The 14,587-nt window shown below is 38.0% G+C and overlaps 1 protein-coding gene across 1 annotated transcript; it reads right to left on the bottom strand.

The window, feature by feature from the left end:
• Positions 1 to 4,283: 4,283 nt before the first annotated feature.
• LOC109067068 (early growth response protein 3-like) lies at positions 4,284 to 11,040 on the bottom strand. Its single transcript, XM_042730192.1, has 2 exons — positions 10,595 to 11,040; positions 4,284 to 7,409 (listed from the first exon to the last, which is right to left on the bottom strand). Exons 1-2 carry the CDS (start codon positions 10,746 to 10,748, stop codon positions 6,298 to 6,300), a joined length of 1,266 nt encoding a protein of 421 aa, XP_042586126.1. The 5' UTR covers positions 10,749 to 11,040; the 3' UTR covers positions 4,284 to 6,297.
• Between the last annotated feature and the right edge of the window lie 3,547 nt (positions 11,041 to 14,587).

Below are 14,587 nucleotides of genomic sequence, written 5' to 3' on the forward strand. Positions count from 1 at the left end.
GAAACTACAGCCGCGCAACAGGTACAGCGGGACACATTCACACACACTGAGATTAGAATGCGTTTGTGAAGACTACGCAATGATACACGATTTCTTAGTTTCTCTTAATAGTTGATCTTCAGCATTATGTATTGTCCATTCTTTAAAGAAAACGTATAATGGCTGTCGAATACATTTAATGTCCTTTACCGATATGTTATTACTCGAAGAGTGGCAGGTATGTTTAATTTGAACTTTATTTCATACTTCTCCTGAAATCTTTAGCTGAAGTATGAATAAACACAAATGAGACAATGTGGATATATGGCTCTTGAGTAACTTGAGTAGGCCTATAAGTAACTTGATAAGAAATTAAATCTCTGATCTTTGTTAAAATCATTGTTGCTGAGGACAAATGAGATATTGAAGAAATCTCATTATCTCATATTATTTAAATATGTCAATGTCTTAAAGGGATACTCCACCCCAAAATGAAAAATTTTGTCATTAATCACTTACCCCCATGTCGTTTCAAACCCATAAAAGCTTTGTTCGTCTTCGGAACACAATTTAAGATATTTTGGATGAAAACCGGGAGGCTTGAGACTGTCCCATAGACTGCCAAGTAAAGAACAGTGTCAAGGTCCAGAAAAGGTATGAAAATCGTCGTCAGAATACTCCATCTGCCATCAGACGTGCAATCTGTGTTATATGAAGCAACAGGAACACTTTTTGTAAGCGAAGAAAACAAACATAACGACTTTATTCAACAATTCCGTTGTCAACAATCTCCTCTGTATCTCTCCATATCACCGTATGCTGCATATGCTCTTCTGTATCATCCGCGCCACAAGGATGCACTGTTTCTACGTGTATTTAGCTTTGATTTGAAAGAAAACAGCGCATCCTTGTGGCGCGGATGATTTCTTTGCTTACAAAAAGTGTTCCCGTAGCTTCATATAACCCAGATTGCACGTCTGATGGAGTATTCTGACGATGACTTTCATACCTTTTATGGACCTTGACACTGTTATTTACTTGGCAGTCTATGGGACAGTCACAGGCCTCCCGGTTTTCATCCAAAATATCTTAAATTGTGTTCAGAAGACAAACAAAACTTTTACGGGTTTGGAACGACATGGGGGTAAGTGATTAATGCCAAAATTTTCATTTTGGGGTGGAGTATCCCTTTAGGGCATAGGCCTATTCACATCAAGGACTATAAGGATAACAGTAACTAAAAAGTTTTAATAATCATTCAGATTCTATGAGAATAGCAGAGTCCACATCACAACTATAATGATAACAACGCAGATGAACAATATTATTGAAATCACTTTCAGAACATTTTTTTTTCTGCTGATAAAATTACAGCCAATCAGAATCCATCCTGCTTTAAAAATGCTCAAGTAAAGCAGCAGAAACAGAACAAATATAACAGAATGGTCCATTGGTGTGGCCGCTGATATAGTTATCAATCTAGATATTTTTATAATTACCGTTTTTTTTCTGAATGTAAAAGAAAAAAAAAAATCTAATTTTTCAAGAATAGATAAGTCCACACCACATCTATAATGATAACGAAACAGGGGAGTGATATTGTTGGAATAACTTTCAGGGCAATTATTTTTTTTTTTTTTTCAATTATTAGAACAAATTTTAAACATTGACAGCCAAACATAATTTACTGGACTTTAAAGAACTTCAGCATTCAATGCAGCAGATGACATAACAGTAGTACAAGCTGATAAAAGCTTTTTTGTCTGTTAGTTGCTCTGGGTGTGGTCTTCCAAGCCAAATCTTAAAAAGAGAATTTTTACATAGAAAAGTTAACAGTAATTGACTACCCTGTGGTAATAAAGCTGATTTATATTTATATACAATTGCTAAATATATTTTTATTCATACAACTTTTTTGTTGTTTTCAATTAGCCACCCACAATTTCAAATTTAGATCATTTATTCCATCTTTTCCAGTTTGTTGACATATTGTTTTTTTCTATATGTGCAACACACACACACAAAGACACATTGGATTCTGTTGTATTTTATTCAGGTGTGTATTCAAGTACGCATCAACTGGAAAACATTTAATTTACAACAAAATGAGAAGCCAAGTGAACATTTCCTCTCCACAAAAGGATAACATCAATTCATTTTTGAGAACAATTAAGAGATTTTACCACTGGGCCTTATTATAAGGCAATGGAAGTAACAGGAGGTAAAAACGTATCAAAACATCCTTTCTGCTAGTGAGTTAAATCCCACGCTTGTGTCCCTCATACGCATAAACGTGACCACAAACAACTCTAAGTGCCTCCATCTGATAAGAGACATGCAAGACATGCAGTAAGAGATACAGTCCAGTAGAAAAAGAATACAGATACCAAAATATTGGCCACACAACAAAGTATTTATCTGCACACTATAAACCGGAAACGTTATGAGAACGGATGAGCATCAGTAAAGATGACTTTCTTCTTTCGCTTGTGTTTTTTTATTTTTTATTTTTTTTGTAGAGGAGATGAGTCACTGATGGTGGACAGCGTCATGGGCCGATGCTGAATGTTTACTCTCAGTCTTTAATGACCGAGGGTTGCAGGGACTAGAATAATCAGGTAAACAACAGTGAATCAGTGTTGTGAAACAGGGCCTGCTTCAGAGCTGACTAGGGCCACATTTACATTTCTGTGCTGCCCTCTGTGCGTATTGTTCTATGGCAGCCAAGTCTGCAACCGAGTTTGGCTCAAACAAGGCTGTTCATCCTGGCTCTGATCCAAAGCCAGACAGTGAATAGTCATGCTGAGACCATGATGAGGGGGGGAGTTGAGTTGTGAGACTTGTCACGATATCCATTTGCCCCAAAAATGGCTAATATTGAGCTAGTTTCTCTGATACTGTACTCCCAGGGTCACAGCAATTTATTTTTGGCTATTCTAGTGAAATTGACTCACATACAAAAATGGAAAATATGGACATGGAAGCACTCCATATACAGGTTCATGCAAGCATGCTCGAAAACAAACACACGCACACAAGTTTTCCAGAGGTCACGATTGCTTGTTGCTTCACAGAACAACATTATGAAGAATACTACTACTTGTTAATAAAAAAATATTAATCACCCCATAATATTTTTTACTACATAATAACCAAAAAAAACACACTAGATAAATTAACTTCCATTCCATCTCTATAGCTTTTCAGCACGCAGCTCCTAACGTAAAATGTTCCCTTCAAACTGAAGAGACGCACACATTGCATGCACACAATTCCGCCGGGTATTGTATCTGATCAGTGAGAACTGCTTCGCTATTTTTACTGATGCAGTTTGGCCCTGCATTCTGATGTGTCTTGGCACAGAAAGAAAGAAAAAAGAAAATAACAGATAAAAAAATTGAGCCAGAAGCTGTTTTTGTATGTATTCCTATTTTAAAAAACAATACTTCTCATACCATGTGTGCTTCAGAAATGAAGATATTTCTCTAAAAAGAAAAGAGGAGAGACCTTGAACAGATCCTGATATTACAGAAACTGTTATAACTCAACATTTACACCCTCCTCCCAGGAATCTAATACGTAATATTCCCTTCTTCACTTACATTAAGAGAGAGGTTAAGAGGTACAAACCTACTTGTGTATACAATTCTGACATTAAGGGCCATATCGATGCATAATTCAAGACAATAATGCCAATGTATACATTCAGAATGCTTGTTTAGCTTTCGGCAGATTTCAGCAGTATGTAGATGAGTTTCTGGATCAATATTGGGTTTGTATCATTTCCGTTTTGCACCCCAGATAAATATTGCATTTATTTTTTTAACTCGGCTGCTAGAGCTGTAACCTGATGAGTGTTTTCTATTTTGCCAATAAGGAGCTGCATTTTTAATTTAAGGACTGTCACATTTTGGGAATTCATTTATTTCTGTATATTTAATTGTTCAAAATGTATTTTAAATATCACTATTCTATTAGTTATTCATGCGTGACCTCACCAAGAGAGAGAGAGAAAAAAAAGGGAATTCTGCCAGAAGATACGTTGCAGAAGTGGTTTGTCCAAGATGGTGAGAACGTGCCAAAAATATGGTATAAAATGTGGATGATTTAATTTTTCTGGGAATGAAAGCCAGGAGTGAGGAGTGCTTATATATGGGACCATATGGTCAAAATTGTTTAGAATTTTTGTTTCATTTTTGTGTAAGTTTGAAATGAAAGCTCAACTTTCTGAAATTAGTTAAATACAACTGTAGTGTTTTGTACGCATATTTTGCTTATAAGATAATGAGAACACAAGTTTTTGCTTTGAGTTTTTCACCAAATAATCTTACTGTTTATTTATTTATTAAACACATCATTCAGTGTGTCCGCAAGTCATCATTTGCAAAATTGCGCTAATAACAGATAATATTTGAAACTCTGAAGAAATGCCGGAGAATGCATCACATTTGACACTGTCAATAGTCGATTTTTCTTGCACACACACATACGCACACGCACACACACACACTTACAAAACATTCTGCACTATGTACAGTACACAATCACAATCTGAAAAAACAGAAGAAAGAAAGAAAACAAAAATGTAAACACACCCTTTGTTTCAACATTCAGTCAATGTAAAATCTGAGTATAGGGGTGTTTGCGTATGCATTAGCATACACGTGTACATACGCGCACACACGCACACACAGGTGCACGGACAAACATTGTAATACTGAAAGACACTGCTTTGTACATTCCAAGTAGAAAACATGTAGTAATATGTTTGTATAATTATCTGTACAAAACTCCCTCTCGTTCTCATCATTAATATTCAGAATCTCTAGGCATGATCCGGATATGAGTAACCGTGGAGATATACCACATTACGGTGCTGCCCCTGAGAGCAGTATAAATGTCGAAACTGTTCCCATCCAAAAACATCTTGAATGGCATGCATATAGCAGGCAGGCCTCAGCCGGTAAAAATGCAAAACAATGACTCCTAAGATCAATCCTGCCCAGTGGTGATGCTCGCAGGCAAGCATTACCATAATTTGGACTGATTTCATTTTTGAAAACCGTGTGTACATGTGTGTTAAAATGCGTGCTGAATATATAATGTGCATAAAAAGGGACCCGATGAAAATTATTGGATGATGAAAGCTGGAAACGCAACTGTCCAGTAAAACAATGACAATAAGGACAACAAAAGGACAATTGTCACATAAAAATAGTCATTTTTAAAGTAGTAACTCTTGTTGACACTCTGCGTGGTTTGAATCGGATGCATATTGCTGTGGGTCTTTAGACATGACTGATGCAATCTTTTTAGTACTAGCAAAGACGTGATACTAGATGCATGCAGGGATACAGGCAGCAAAAACAGAAAGGCAAAATGTTTGGATCGGATCACTGTATCTCACTCTACCAGAAGTAGATATGCAGAACTGCATGTTGGGCGCTTATGCGCACTAAAAGAAGCGAAACAGGTAAAGGCCACAACTGTGTCTTAATTTCAATCCCTACTGTAGAAAGCAAACTTGTGAAAGTGAGCCAGACTGTGTTTTACTGTCGTCGTCGTTGTTGTTGTTTTTCGTTTTTTTATTGCACTGAAAGTATGTTGCGGATAACAAATGCCATCTGCATCACTCACTTGTATATAAGGGATTTGGAAATAGTAAAATAACGCAACTGTATAATGCAACAGACCTTTAACGTCCACCTGAACTCAATCTCCTTGAGCCTTCATAGCTCGTAGGTTTTCCCCAAATCAACATTTGAAATGAAGTTATTAGGTTAAAACAAACAATATATATATATTTTTAATTGTCTGCTGTATTTAAATGCATTTGGCACATTCTGCTGAAAAACAACAACAACACAGAAACATTAAATAATTAACAATCATTTAAAAAGACTGCAACACATTAAGCAAATGAAAGTGCACTTTTTATCTGACAACTCACTGATAAACCAAAATACAAAGGGGAAAAAAAGACTAAAATCTCAAGAGATTGCTCTGGTCCCCAGAGCTGAGAGTTGAACCCTTATGACTGCGCTGTGTCTGCAAGTGCTCTTTCTGTGGATTGACCTGACTGCTTGAACCGTCGTCTTTGACGCCCTCTCCGTCCCATCCATGCAACACGAGTCCACTTACTCCCCACTCATTTGACATAAAACAATAGTGGCTACAGAAAAATGCCACCACAATCAATGAAAACCGTAGGAAACGGATGGATATAGTGAGAGGGAGCGAGTATAAGAGTCAAGTGTATATAAGAGGAGAAAGAAACCTTCTTTTTTTCTCCTCAAAGTCTTACTTTGCAAGTCCATCTCATGCACAAGTGGTGACGGTCATGATGTTGGCACTGCTGGGTCCCGCGCTCCCACAGGAGCTGGGAGGAGAGGTGTGGCTCCCCCCTGCCCCAGCACTACTGCCCTTGTCCGTGGGTTTCTTGTCTTTTTGTTTCAGGTGCACCTTGGCGTGCCTCTTTCGCTCGTCGCTCCGCGCAAACTTGCGTCCGCAGAACTCACAAGAGAAGGGCTTCTCACCGGTGTGCGTGCGGATGTGCGTGGTTAGATGGTCACTGCGACTGAAGGACCGCATGCAGATGCGGCACTGGAAGGGTTTGTGTCCCGTGTGGATGCGCAGGTGACGCGTCAATTCGTCTGATCGTGAAAAGCGACGGTCGCAGTTCTCCGCCGGACAGGCGTGCGGTCGCTCGTGCACGGGAGTTTTGCTCGGCCGGTTGGGGTACTTTCTTGGTCGAATGGGTTTGAGGGCAAGTGTCTGAGAGGGTTGATGGTGTTGGGAAACGTGCTGTTGCCCACCGAGAAAGCTGGGATGGATCTGTTGCTTATCCTTAAAGGCTCGAATGGTCTCGAGGGGAGTTATGGGAGGTGGGTTGACTCTAATAGGGTCCATGGTTTGGAAGGGTTTATGCTCCATCACCCCTACGTCCCCCTGGTGATGGAAGAGGTTGTAGTCTGGGATCATGGAAAAGAGACTTCCGTCCATGCCTGGTTTGGAGGTGGTGTGGTAGTCAGAGCTCGGGTAGGGCAGAGACGAGGATGTGGCCGGGCTGTGGTGGAACGTCACCTGTTCTGGGTATATCTCACCACAGGTCGAGTAGGCAGGAAGGGGTGGTGCGTATACTTGCTCCATGTCTGACGACTGGCCACCCATGTTGCCGCTCGACGAAGACGTCTGGGTGGTGATGTTGCCAGGGGACGGTGACACCCCCAGGATTCCCGCACTCACCAGACTGATGATATTGTTGTCGGGACACCAGCCGGAGCCTCCGATGCTGCCAGATGGAGGGGTGTCGAATGCAAACTTGCCCAGGTAGGTGACGGTTTGCCCGCTTCGACCAGACTGGAAACCGGAGCCATACTGAACTTCTCCACTGCCCTTCTCGCCGCCCATCCCCAAGTCCATGATATTATCTGTGTGACAGGGGGTCAGAATGAACACCGTCAATTCAGCATGCCACATGTTGAACAATAATAGGTCAAAGAAACTATGCATGGGAAAGTGACTAGTGGAAAGTTCTGCTTCTACAGAGAAAGCTTCTAGGAGAGTCTATGCTAGTAGGCACTAACTGACTATCACTTGCTTGTTTTAGAACTTTATTCTTAAGTTGGTCTCAGAAACAACATCTTGGCATACCTCTGTTAATCGCCTGTTCCAAAAAAAGAGAAGAAAGTGAAGCATATCAGTCCGAAAGAAGGCGTGGAAATTGACAAAATCAGAAATGCACAGTGATTTAAGATTCCATTCAATATCTCCCTCCACCCTCGCCAACTTATTGTCTTACTGTCACAAAGTCTAAACGGCTGCGTATTCAGTTGTAGGACTGGAAATTATTTGGCAATCAGGCTTCTCCGTACAACAGGATGTCACGATTGACATCACTGTTACTCTTATATGCACTCGATCTCGCTCTCTCTCTCTCTCTCTCTCCCACACCTTCAGTCTTTTCAGAGAGACACTTGACGGCTGCTCGAAAATGTACCAAACAAGGATCCAATGTATTGTAGTCACTTCAATCACTTTTAATATGTCTGTTGTTGAACACAATTCACTGCTGATCACAACGCATGTCTGTAAATTCAACATTTTACGACGGCTCACTAAGTTTAGTCTTGTACGTGCACTTACAGTAATCGCAGTGTGTACACCAAATTGTGGCTTACGGTAGAAACAAACAGAATGAAAATTACAGATGGTCCTCGCATCTGTTCAACACACATAAGGTACATGTGTGAAGAGATGCTGTGCTGCGTCTGAAGAGAAAGACTCATTCGGGCAGAAATCAGAGAGAAAGAGAGAAGCGTGTATTCCAGTGATAAATAAAAAACACTATTTATTTCATGCTATGCCTGTCATTACAGGATGTGTGTGGAGATGTATTTCACACACTTGTGGGTATCTTTTACAGGGGCGTTTGGTAGGACACTTTGTAAGGACAAGAAGGGTTTGTCACCTTGAAACATTGTGATAAGCAGTCCCACAGAGATAGGGTGCAGATTTAATAAAGTGTGCTTACAGAAAGTTCTCATGGATTCTAAAATCTATAAATACATCTACATAAAATCTATACAAAAAAGTAATTTATATATCACAATAGTGCGTAACGCTAACCTTTTATATATATTCTTTTTTATTCTATTTATATATCTATATTATGTAACTTTTATTTATTTATATAGCCTATTTTTTATTTTTATGATTGAGGAGAAATAATGTCTTTTTAAAATTAGAAGAAAAATCTAAAACGTTTGAGAATTATTGTCCATATTATTCTCAATATTTTCCCTTTTTCAAGAACTCACGCATTTGACAGGGACAAGCATTTTCGGTCGGAAGTTGGCATTCACATTTCGTATTCATTTTCATATTTAATAAACGAAACGAGGTCAATACTCTCCCGCAAGTGTGGGAAGCATAGCCTCTTTTGACCTGCAGAGTTAAAACCACATCAAGAGCTTTGTGAAACTCCTTCAGTATATACAATAAGAGGACGAATGATCTTATGCTTTCACTCTCGATAATAACTGCGATATTTGGACAACTCCTCACCTGATTTTTTTAAGGTCGCAAAATGATAAAGTTATAAGGCTAATGACGTTGCACTAAAAAAAACTGAGCTATATATTCCATCGTAGAGTGTGGGATTTTTAATTGATTTTTCTTGATGTTTATTTTTTAAATCAACTACTTAAGGTTTCAATGAAATATATTTGGAATTTCAAGAGCGAGAGAGGGGGAAAATACAGCGACATTAAGAAAAAAAAAAATAATCTAACAATTTGATGACCTGACTTGAAGGAATTCCTCAATATTCTGGCAGCATTATCTTAGCCAGTAGTCCGATTTAATTCATTTTGTATTGTTTCTAGGCGAAAATACTGCTCCAGAAAACATTTGTTTTAATGTGCGGAGAAAATGTTGCCTAAATTATTTTAAAAAGGACAAACAATTTAAAACGTGCGCGAGTGAAGTGGAAAGAATACAAAGAACACACAATGTGAAGTTCAGGTAATAAACCTAAATATATTTTAATTTAGGGATTTTACATTTCACGTGTTTTCACGAGTGGCCCGAGCTTTTTTAAGAGCAGCACGCATATAAACGCCCACCCACGCGAGTGGAGGGTCAGAAACAGGGTCAATACTGGGTAAAGCACTGACTAATCAAAACCTTTAAATAATAGAATAACTAAACATTATATATATATATATATATATATATATATATATATATATATATATATATATATATATATCACAGAACAGAATAAAGACCGGTGCAATATCATACAACGGAGAGAACTGAAATGAAGAGTTTCCGCGGAAATAAAGCGCTCGGTGAAAAACGAAACGGCTTTTCTCATTATTTGACAGGACTAATATTCAACAAATATACCTTTCACGACTGTGTATGAATTGGGAGTAAATAACGAGGTGTCTCCGCGTGTCCCGTGACGCGTGGGCTCGAAATGATACCTATTACCTGATATTACCTGTCCAGTTCACACTCATATCACGTGACTGGAACATTTGCAGCTACTTTCACACATCTTTTTCATAATAGGCCCTATACAATTTTCCACAAATTAAACGCAATTTCATCGCAGAATTCAATTAAGAAAAAGCGCAGTTGTAGGTCTATTAAATCATAGCTACATTACTTTAGCCTACTTTTAAGGTTCTCATTATAATCTTATGTCATAAATACATTTGATAATAATAACAATATTAGAAAATAACAAATCGTAAGCGATCTCGTACGTTAATTGTGCTACATATCCTATCCATGCCGTTCAGTAGGCTACTTAGGGAGCCTAAATACACTACAAAATAAAGCCTGCACAATCCGAATTGACAATAAAATTTGGAAAACTGTATGAGAGGAGTAACGCTGAACAAATTAGTTTCTAAAGTCTCCAATAGCAGCTGTAGCAGTATGAGGAGTTCTGTTACTAAACTGCTGTATAACTAGTAGCAGGCGCGCGTTAACAGGTGCTGCGGGGCTTCAAGACGACTGATGCCGCACGATAAAACTCTAACCAGCCGACACAACAGCGAACAACCTCCAGCAACAGCCAGCACAAACTTTTCGTCCTTACCTGGATTCATCTGCGAGTAGTGCGAAATAGATTCCGGGTTTGTGAAAATGTTCATAGAAGTGGGAATGTCTTCTTCTGGATAGAGACTGTCGGGGATGGTGTTGATTAAACTGCTCATGGTAATAGGGATCTTGTCCGCTAGTTTACCTGTCATAGCAGTTATTCAGTCTGTCATTAATGAGCACGCACAGGTGTTCCGTCCCGATCAGTCTCTATCAGTCTTCTGAAATCTCTCTAAAAGCGACAGAAAGAGATCTCAATCCCTTCGAAATAGTATCCGAGCGCGCAACGAGCAGCGCGCTGACGTCTCCTCGCGAGGATGATTGTCGACTGGTTTGTGTTTGAGTTCTGTGGAGTGTTATTGTCTCTGGATGAGCAGAGAGAGATGTTGTTGGCGGTGGTGGTGATTGCACAAGTGTAGCGCTGCTCGCTGTGTTGCGAGCGCAGGGAACTCCAACGCTTTCTTGTTCAACTGGGGGACGGAACAACTGCGTGACGTAGATGACCATATATGGACACACAAAGCTAGACGGCCGCTCGACGTCACATGGAATGGAAGCTCCTCATAGTGGAACATTAGAGTCGGTAGCAGGAAGATAAGTGCTTAGTGGAGCAGTGAAGGGGCATTTTCATCGCTTTGGAAGACAGTTGGACCCGGCGAAGAGTAAGAAGTGTTTTGTGAGCATGGATGTTGCTAATTCTGTGAGAGCGCATGACTGTGTAAACCGGGAAACTTTTTATTATTTTATTTTTATGCCAGCACTGCACCTGAAGCGACATATCTATAACATAAAGAGTGCGTTTACACATTGTTTAGTGCAGAAGCGGAAAAAAAATGCATTTGCAATTGCAGTAGCTAGGCAAATATTACTAAATTATTATTATTATTAATATATATATATATATATATATATATATCTTAAAAATTCTAAACATAGACATGGAATTATAAATGAAAAAATACAATTATGAAAAAAAATTAATAATCAATTATAAAAAATAAAATATGTACTCTTAAATAAGTCATTATTTGCACAAAAGCCGTATTTGATACTAAACCCAGTCACTTTTACTCAGCTGGGTAAAGATAGTAAGAAAGGGACTTTTATTAAATTCTCCTGTATGAGGGTTTAAATTGACTAATTCTGTTCAACTAAAAATGTTATATAAGCTAATGAATTATAATAGCCTATATTAGTTATTATGACTGGATACATTAGGTTACACCAACATATCCACTTTTTACAATTCAGAATGGATGGATAACACTGCTAGACTATTTAAATATGCAATTGCCTGTCAATGTACTATAGTGCTTTTTTTTTTTCGTTCTTTACCTTGTGTGTCATTAAATCAATAAATCAATAGTTCTGTCTGTCTATCCACATATAGAAACTCCTTGCGTCCTGTATCTTGATTGTAAAATGATTTCAAATGATAATTAAAACCTGTTTTTACTATATTCTCCATATGGTTAGTGTGGGCTGTCAGACTGCATATAAAGGTCACAGATCGGTCAGAATAGAATATCAATAAAAATAATAATAATAATAATAATAAGACAAAAATAATAATAATAATAATAATAATAATAATAATAATAATAATAATAATAATAATAATAAAAACCTTCAACAGTTTGTGTTGCGAGTTAAATAAAATAAAAATGAAAGCCCAAATGAATCATTTGTAAACGTCAGCTAAGTGGTTTAAGGAATTGACAGCAGCAGATGATCAAGCCCAGGAGAAGCACCAGTAACTGTGCCTGGGTTACACAAAGACTGTAACTGCCAGAGAGTTAATCGCGTGTAAATACTGCAGGCGCGCGGCAAATCTGTAGGCTTGGGTTTGGCCTCGAGCGCCAAGTTCGCCACTGAAGTGGAAACTCCAAATAAGGCCATGATCCGGCCACGCCCCTCGCTGTCTGTATTTGGTTAGCGAGGTTCCGGTTAAAAGCTGCAAAGTGGAAAAGCGATCGGAACCCGCAGCCATTAAAGGAACCGCAGAGGGCAAAACGTCATGGGTTTCACCAATTTAGAAACCAGGGAGAAAATATCTTATCTGAGACTTTTAGAAGAAAAAGAAGAAGAAGAAAAAAAAAAACTGTTCCTTTGTTATAAATGGTTGACTTTGTTTAGGGAGAATAACAGTGAAGGGGAAACACAGACCCTGCCAGCCGGTGGTTCACACAAACATGCTAGAGACCCCTGAAACAAAACATTTTTAATAAAATAAATAAATAAAGAATACATTAATAAATAATTATTTTAGATGCTTGTTTAATTTAAAGTATACTATACATGGCATGGTTACAATGCAAAACAAAATAAATAAATAAATAATATTTTAGATGTTTAATTTAAAGTATACTATACATGGCATGGTTACAATGCAAAACAAAATAAATAAATAATATTTTAGATGTTTAATTTAAAGTATACTATACATGGCATGGTAACAATGCAAAACAAAATAAATAAATAAATAATATTTTAGATGTTTAATTTAAAGTATACTATACATGGCATGGTAACAATGCAAAACAAAATAAATAAATAAATAAATAAATAAATAAATAATATTTTAGATGTTTAATTTAAAGTATACAATACATGGCATGGTAACAATGCAAAATAAATAAATAAATACAATTTTAGACGCTTGTTTAATTTAAAGTATACTATATATGGCATGGTTACAATGCAAACAACAACAACAATAATAATAACAATATAAAAACATTAATAAAAAGCAACAACAACAACACACCTCGCTATATATTATTATACATAGAGGAAAATAGAAAAAGATGACATACTTGTCTGTATGTAATCTTATTAGGAGGCCAGGGTGGCCCATGAGATTTCCCACGTGTCCAACTAAAATTCCTCACCCCTCATCCCAGCCAATCACAGGCACAGTGCTCCTATTACCCAGCGAGAGTAGAAATCCAGCCTGCCATACATGCGCTGAAATGCTCAGAAGATGCTGATGCAACAGACAGAGTGATGAGGTAACAATTTGTACCCGAGACCCGGTTGACATGTGTACGTTGGCCTCGAGCCTAATAAATGATGTACCAAAAATGTGTTCAAAATAATAACTTCATACCCCCCCCCAACACACACACACACTCCAAACCAGATGCCTACGATGCTGTTATAAACAGACACTAAACAAGACACAAACTTTAGTTATATCGCCACATAATCTATTATCTATTTCGAACAAAGTGTATCTACAATTTTATAATTTAAAACCTCAAAAAAAAAAAAAAATATAATAATAATAAATAAACTTACAAACTTAAAGTATATACAAATGGCATTTGATATTGTATTATTGAACACCCAAAAATAAAAATTCTGTCTTCATTTACTCAGCCTCATGTTGCTGGACCCCATTGAATTCCATAGTAGTTTTTTCCATACTATAGAAGCCAATGGGTACCGTCAACTGTTTGGTTACCAACATTTTCAAAATATCTTCTTTTGTGTTCAGCAGAAGAAAGAAAATCACACAGGTTTGGAACAACTTGAGAATGTTCATTTTGGGGTGAACTGTCCCTTTAAGTGTTGAAATGCTTTTTGGACCATATGCATATATCCATATAAAGACAATTCATCGACTGCATCCATCCATCCAGTGAACAACTCCCTCAGTTAACCTCATGGCGTCCCCAGTAATCCCCAACAACCGTACGACTGCCAAATCAACAACACTCCATCCTGAACTCTGGAATTATCCGCCTTGGCAATTGATACATAAACAGTGTGCTAGTATTAGCTGACAGATATGGCCTAATGAAGTAAAAACGGGGTGTGTGGGAGGGGGTCTGAATCATGCTGTGTGTTCTGGGGGCCACGATAAATAAACACACAGACTGATACACACTCGAGGGGATCTCCAAAGGCTAATTTCTACTCAATGGGCAAGATGCAACGTGTGTGTAGGTGAGCTGCTAAAATGACGCTGTGAATCTGTCACTGGGGG

This window comes from Cyprinus carpio, chromosome B8 (assembly GCF_018340385.1).
Source record: "Cyprinus carpio isolate SPL01 chromosome B8, ASM1834038v1, whole genome shotgun sequence".
NCBI lineage: Eukaryota > Metazoa > Chordata > Actinopteri > Cypriniformes > Cyprinidae > Cyprinus > Cyprinus carpio.

Bases quoted from the DNA above. Each gene is read 5' to 3' on its own strand.
- LOC109067068 (XM_042730192.1), bottom strand. From the start codon at position 10,748: ATGACAGGTAAACTAGCGGACAAGATCCCTATTACCATGAGCAGTTTA. The intron at 7,410-10,594 runs GTAAGGACGAAA...CCTGTCACACAG, and splicing joins CTACTCGCAGATGAATCCAG to ATAATATCATGGACTTGGGG.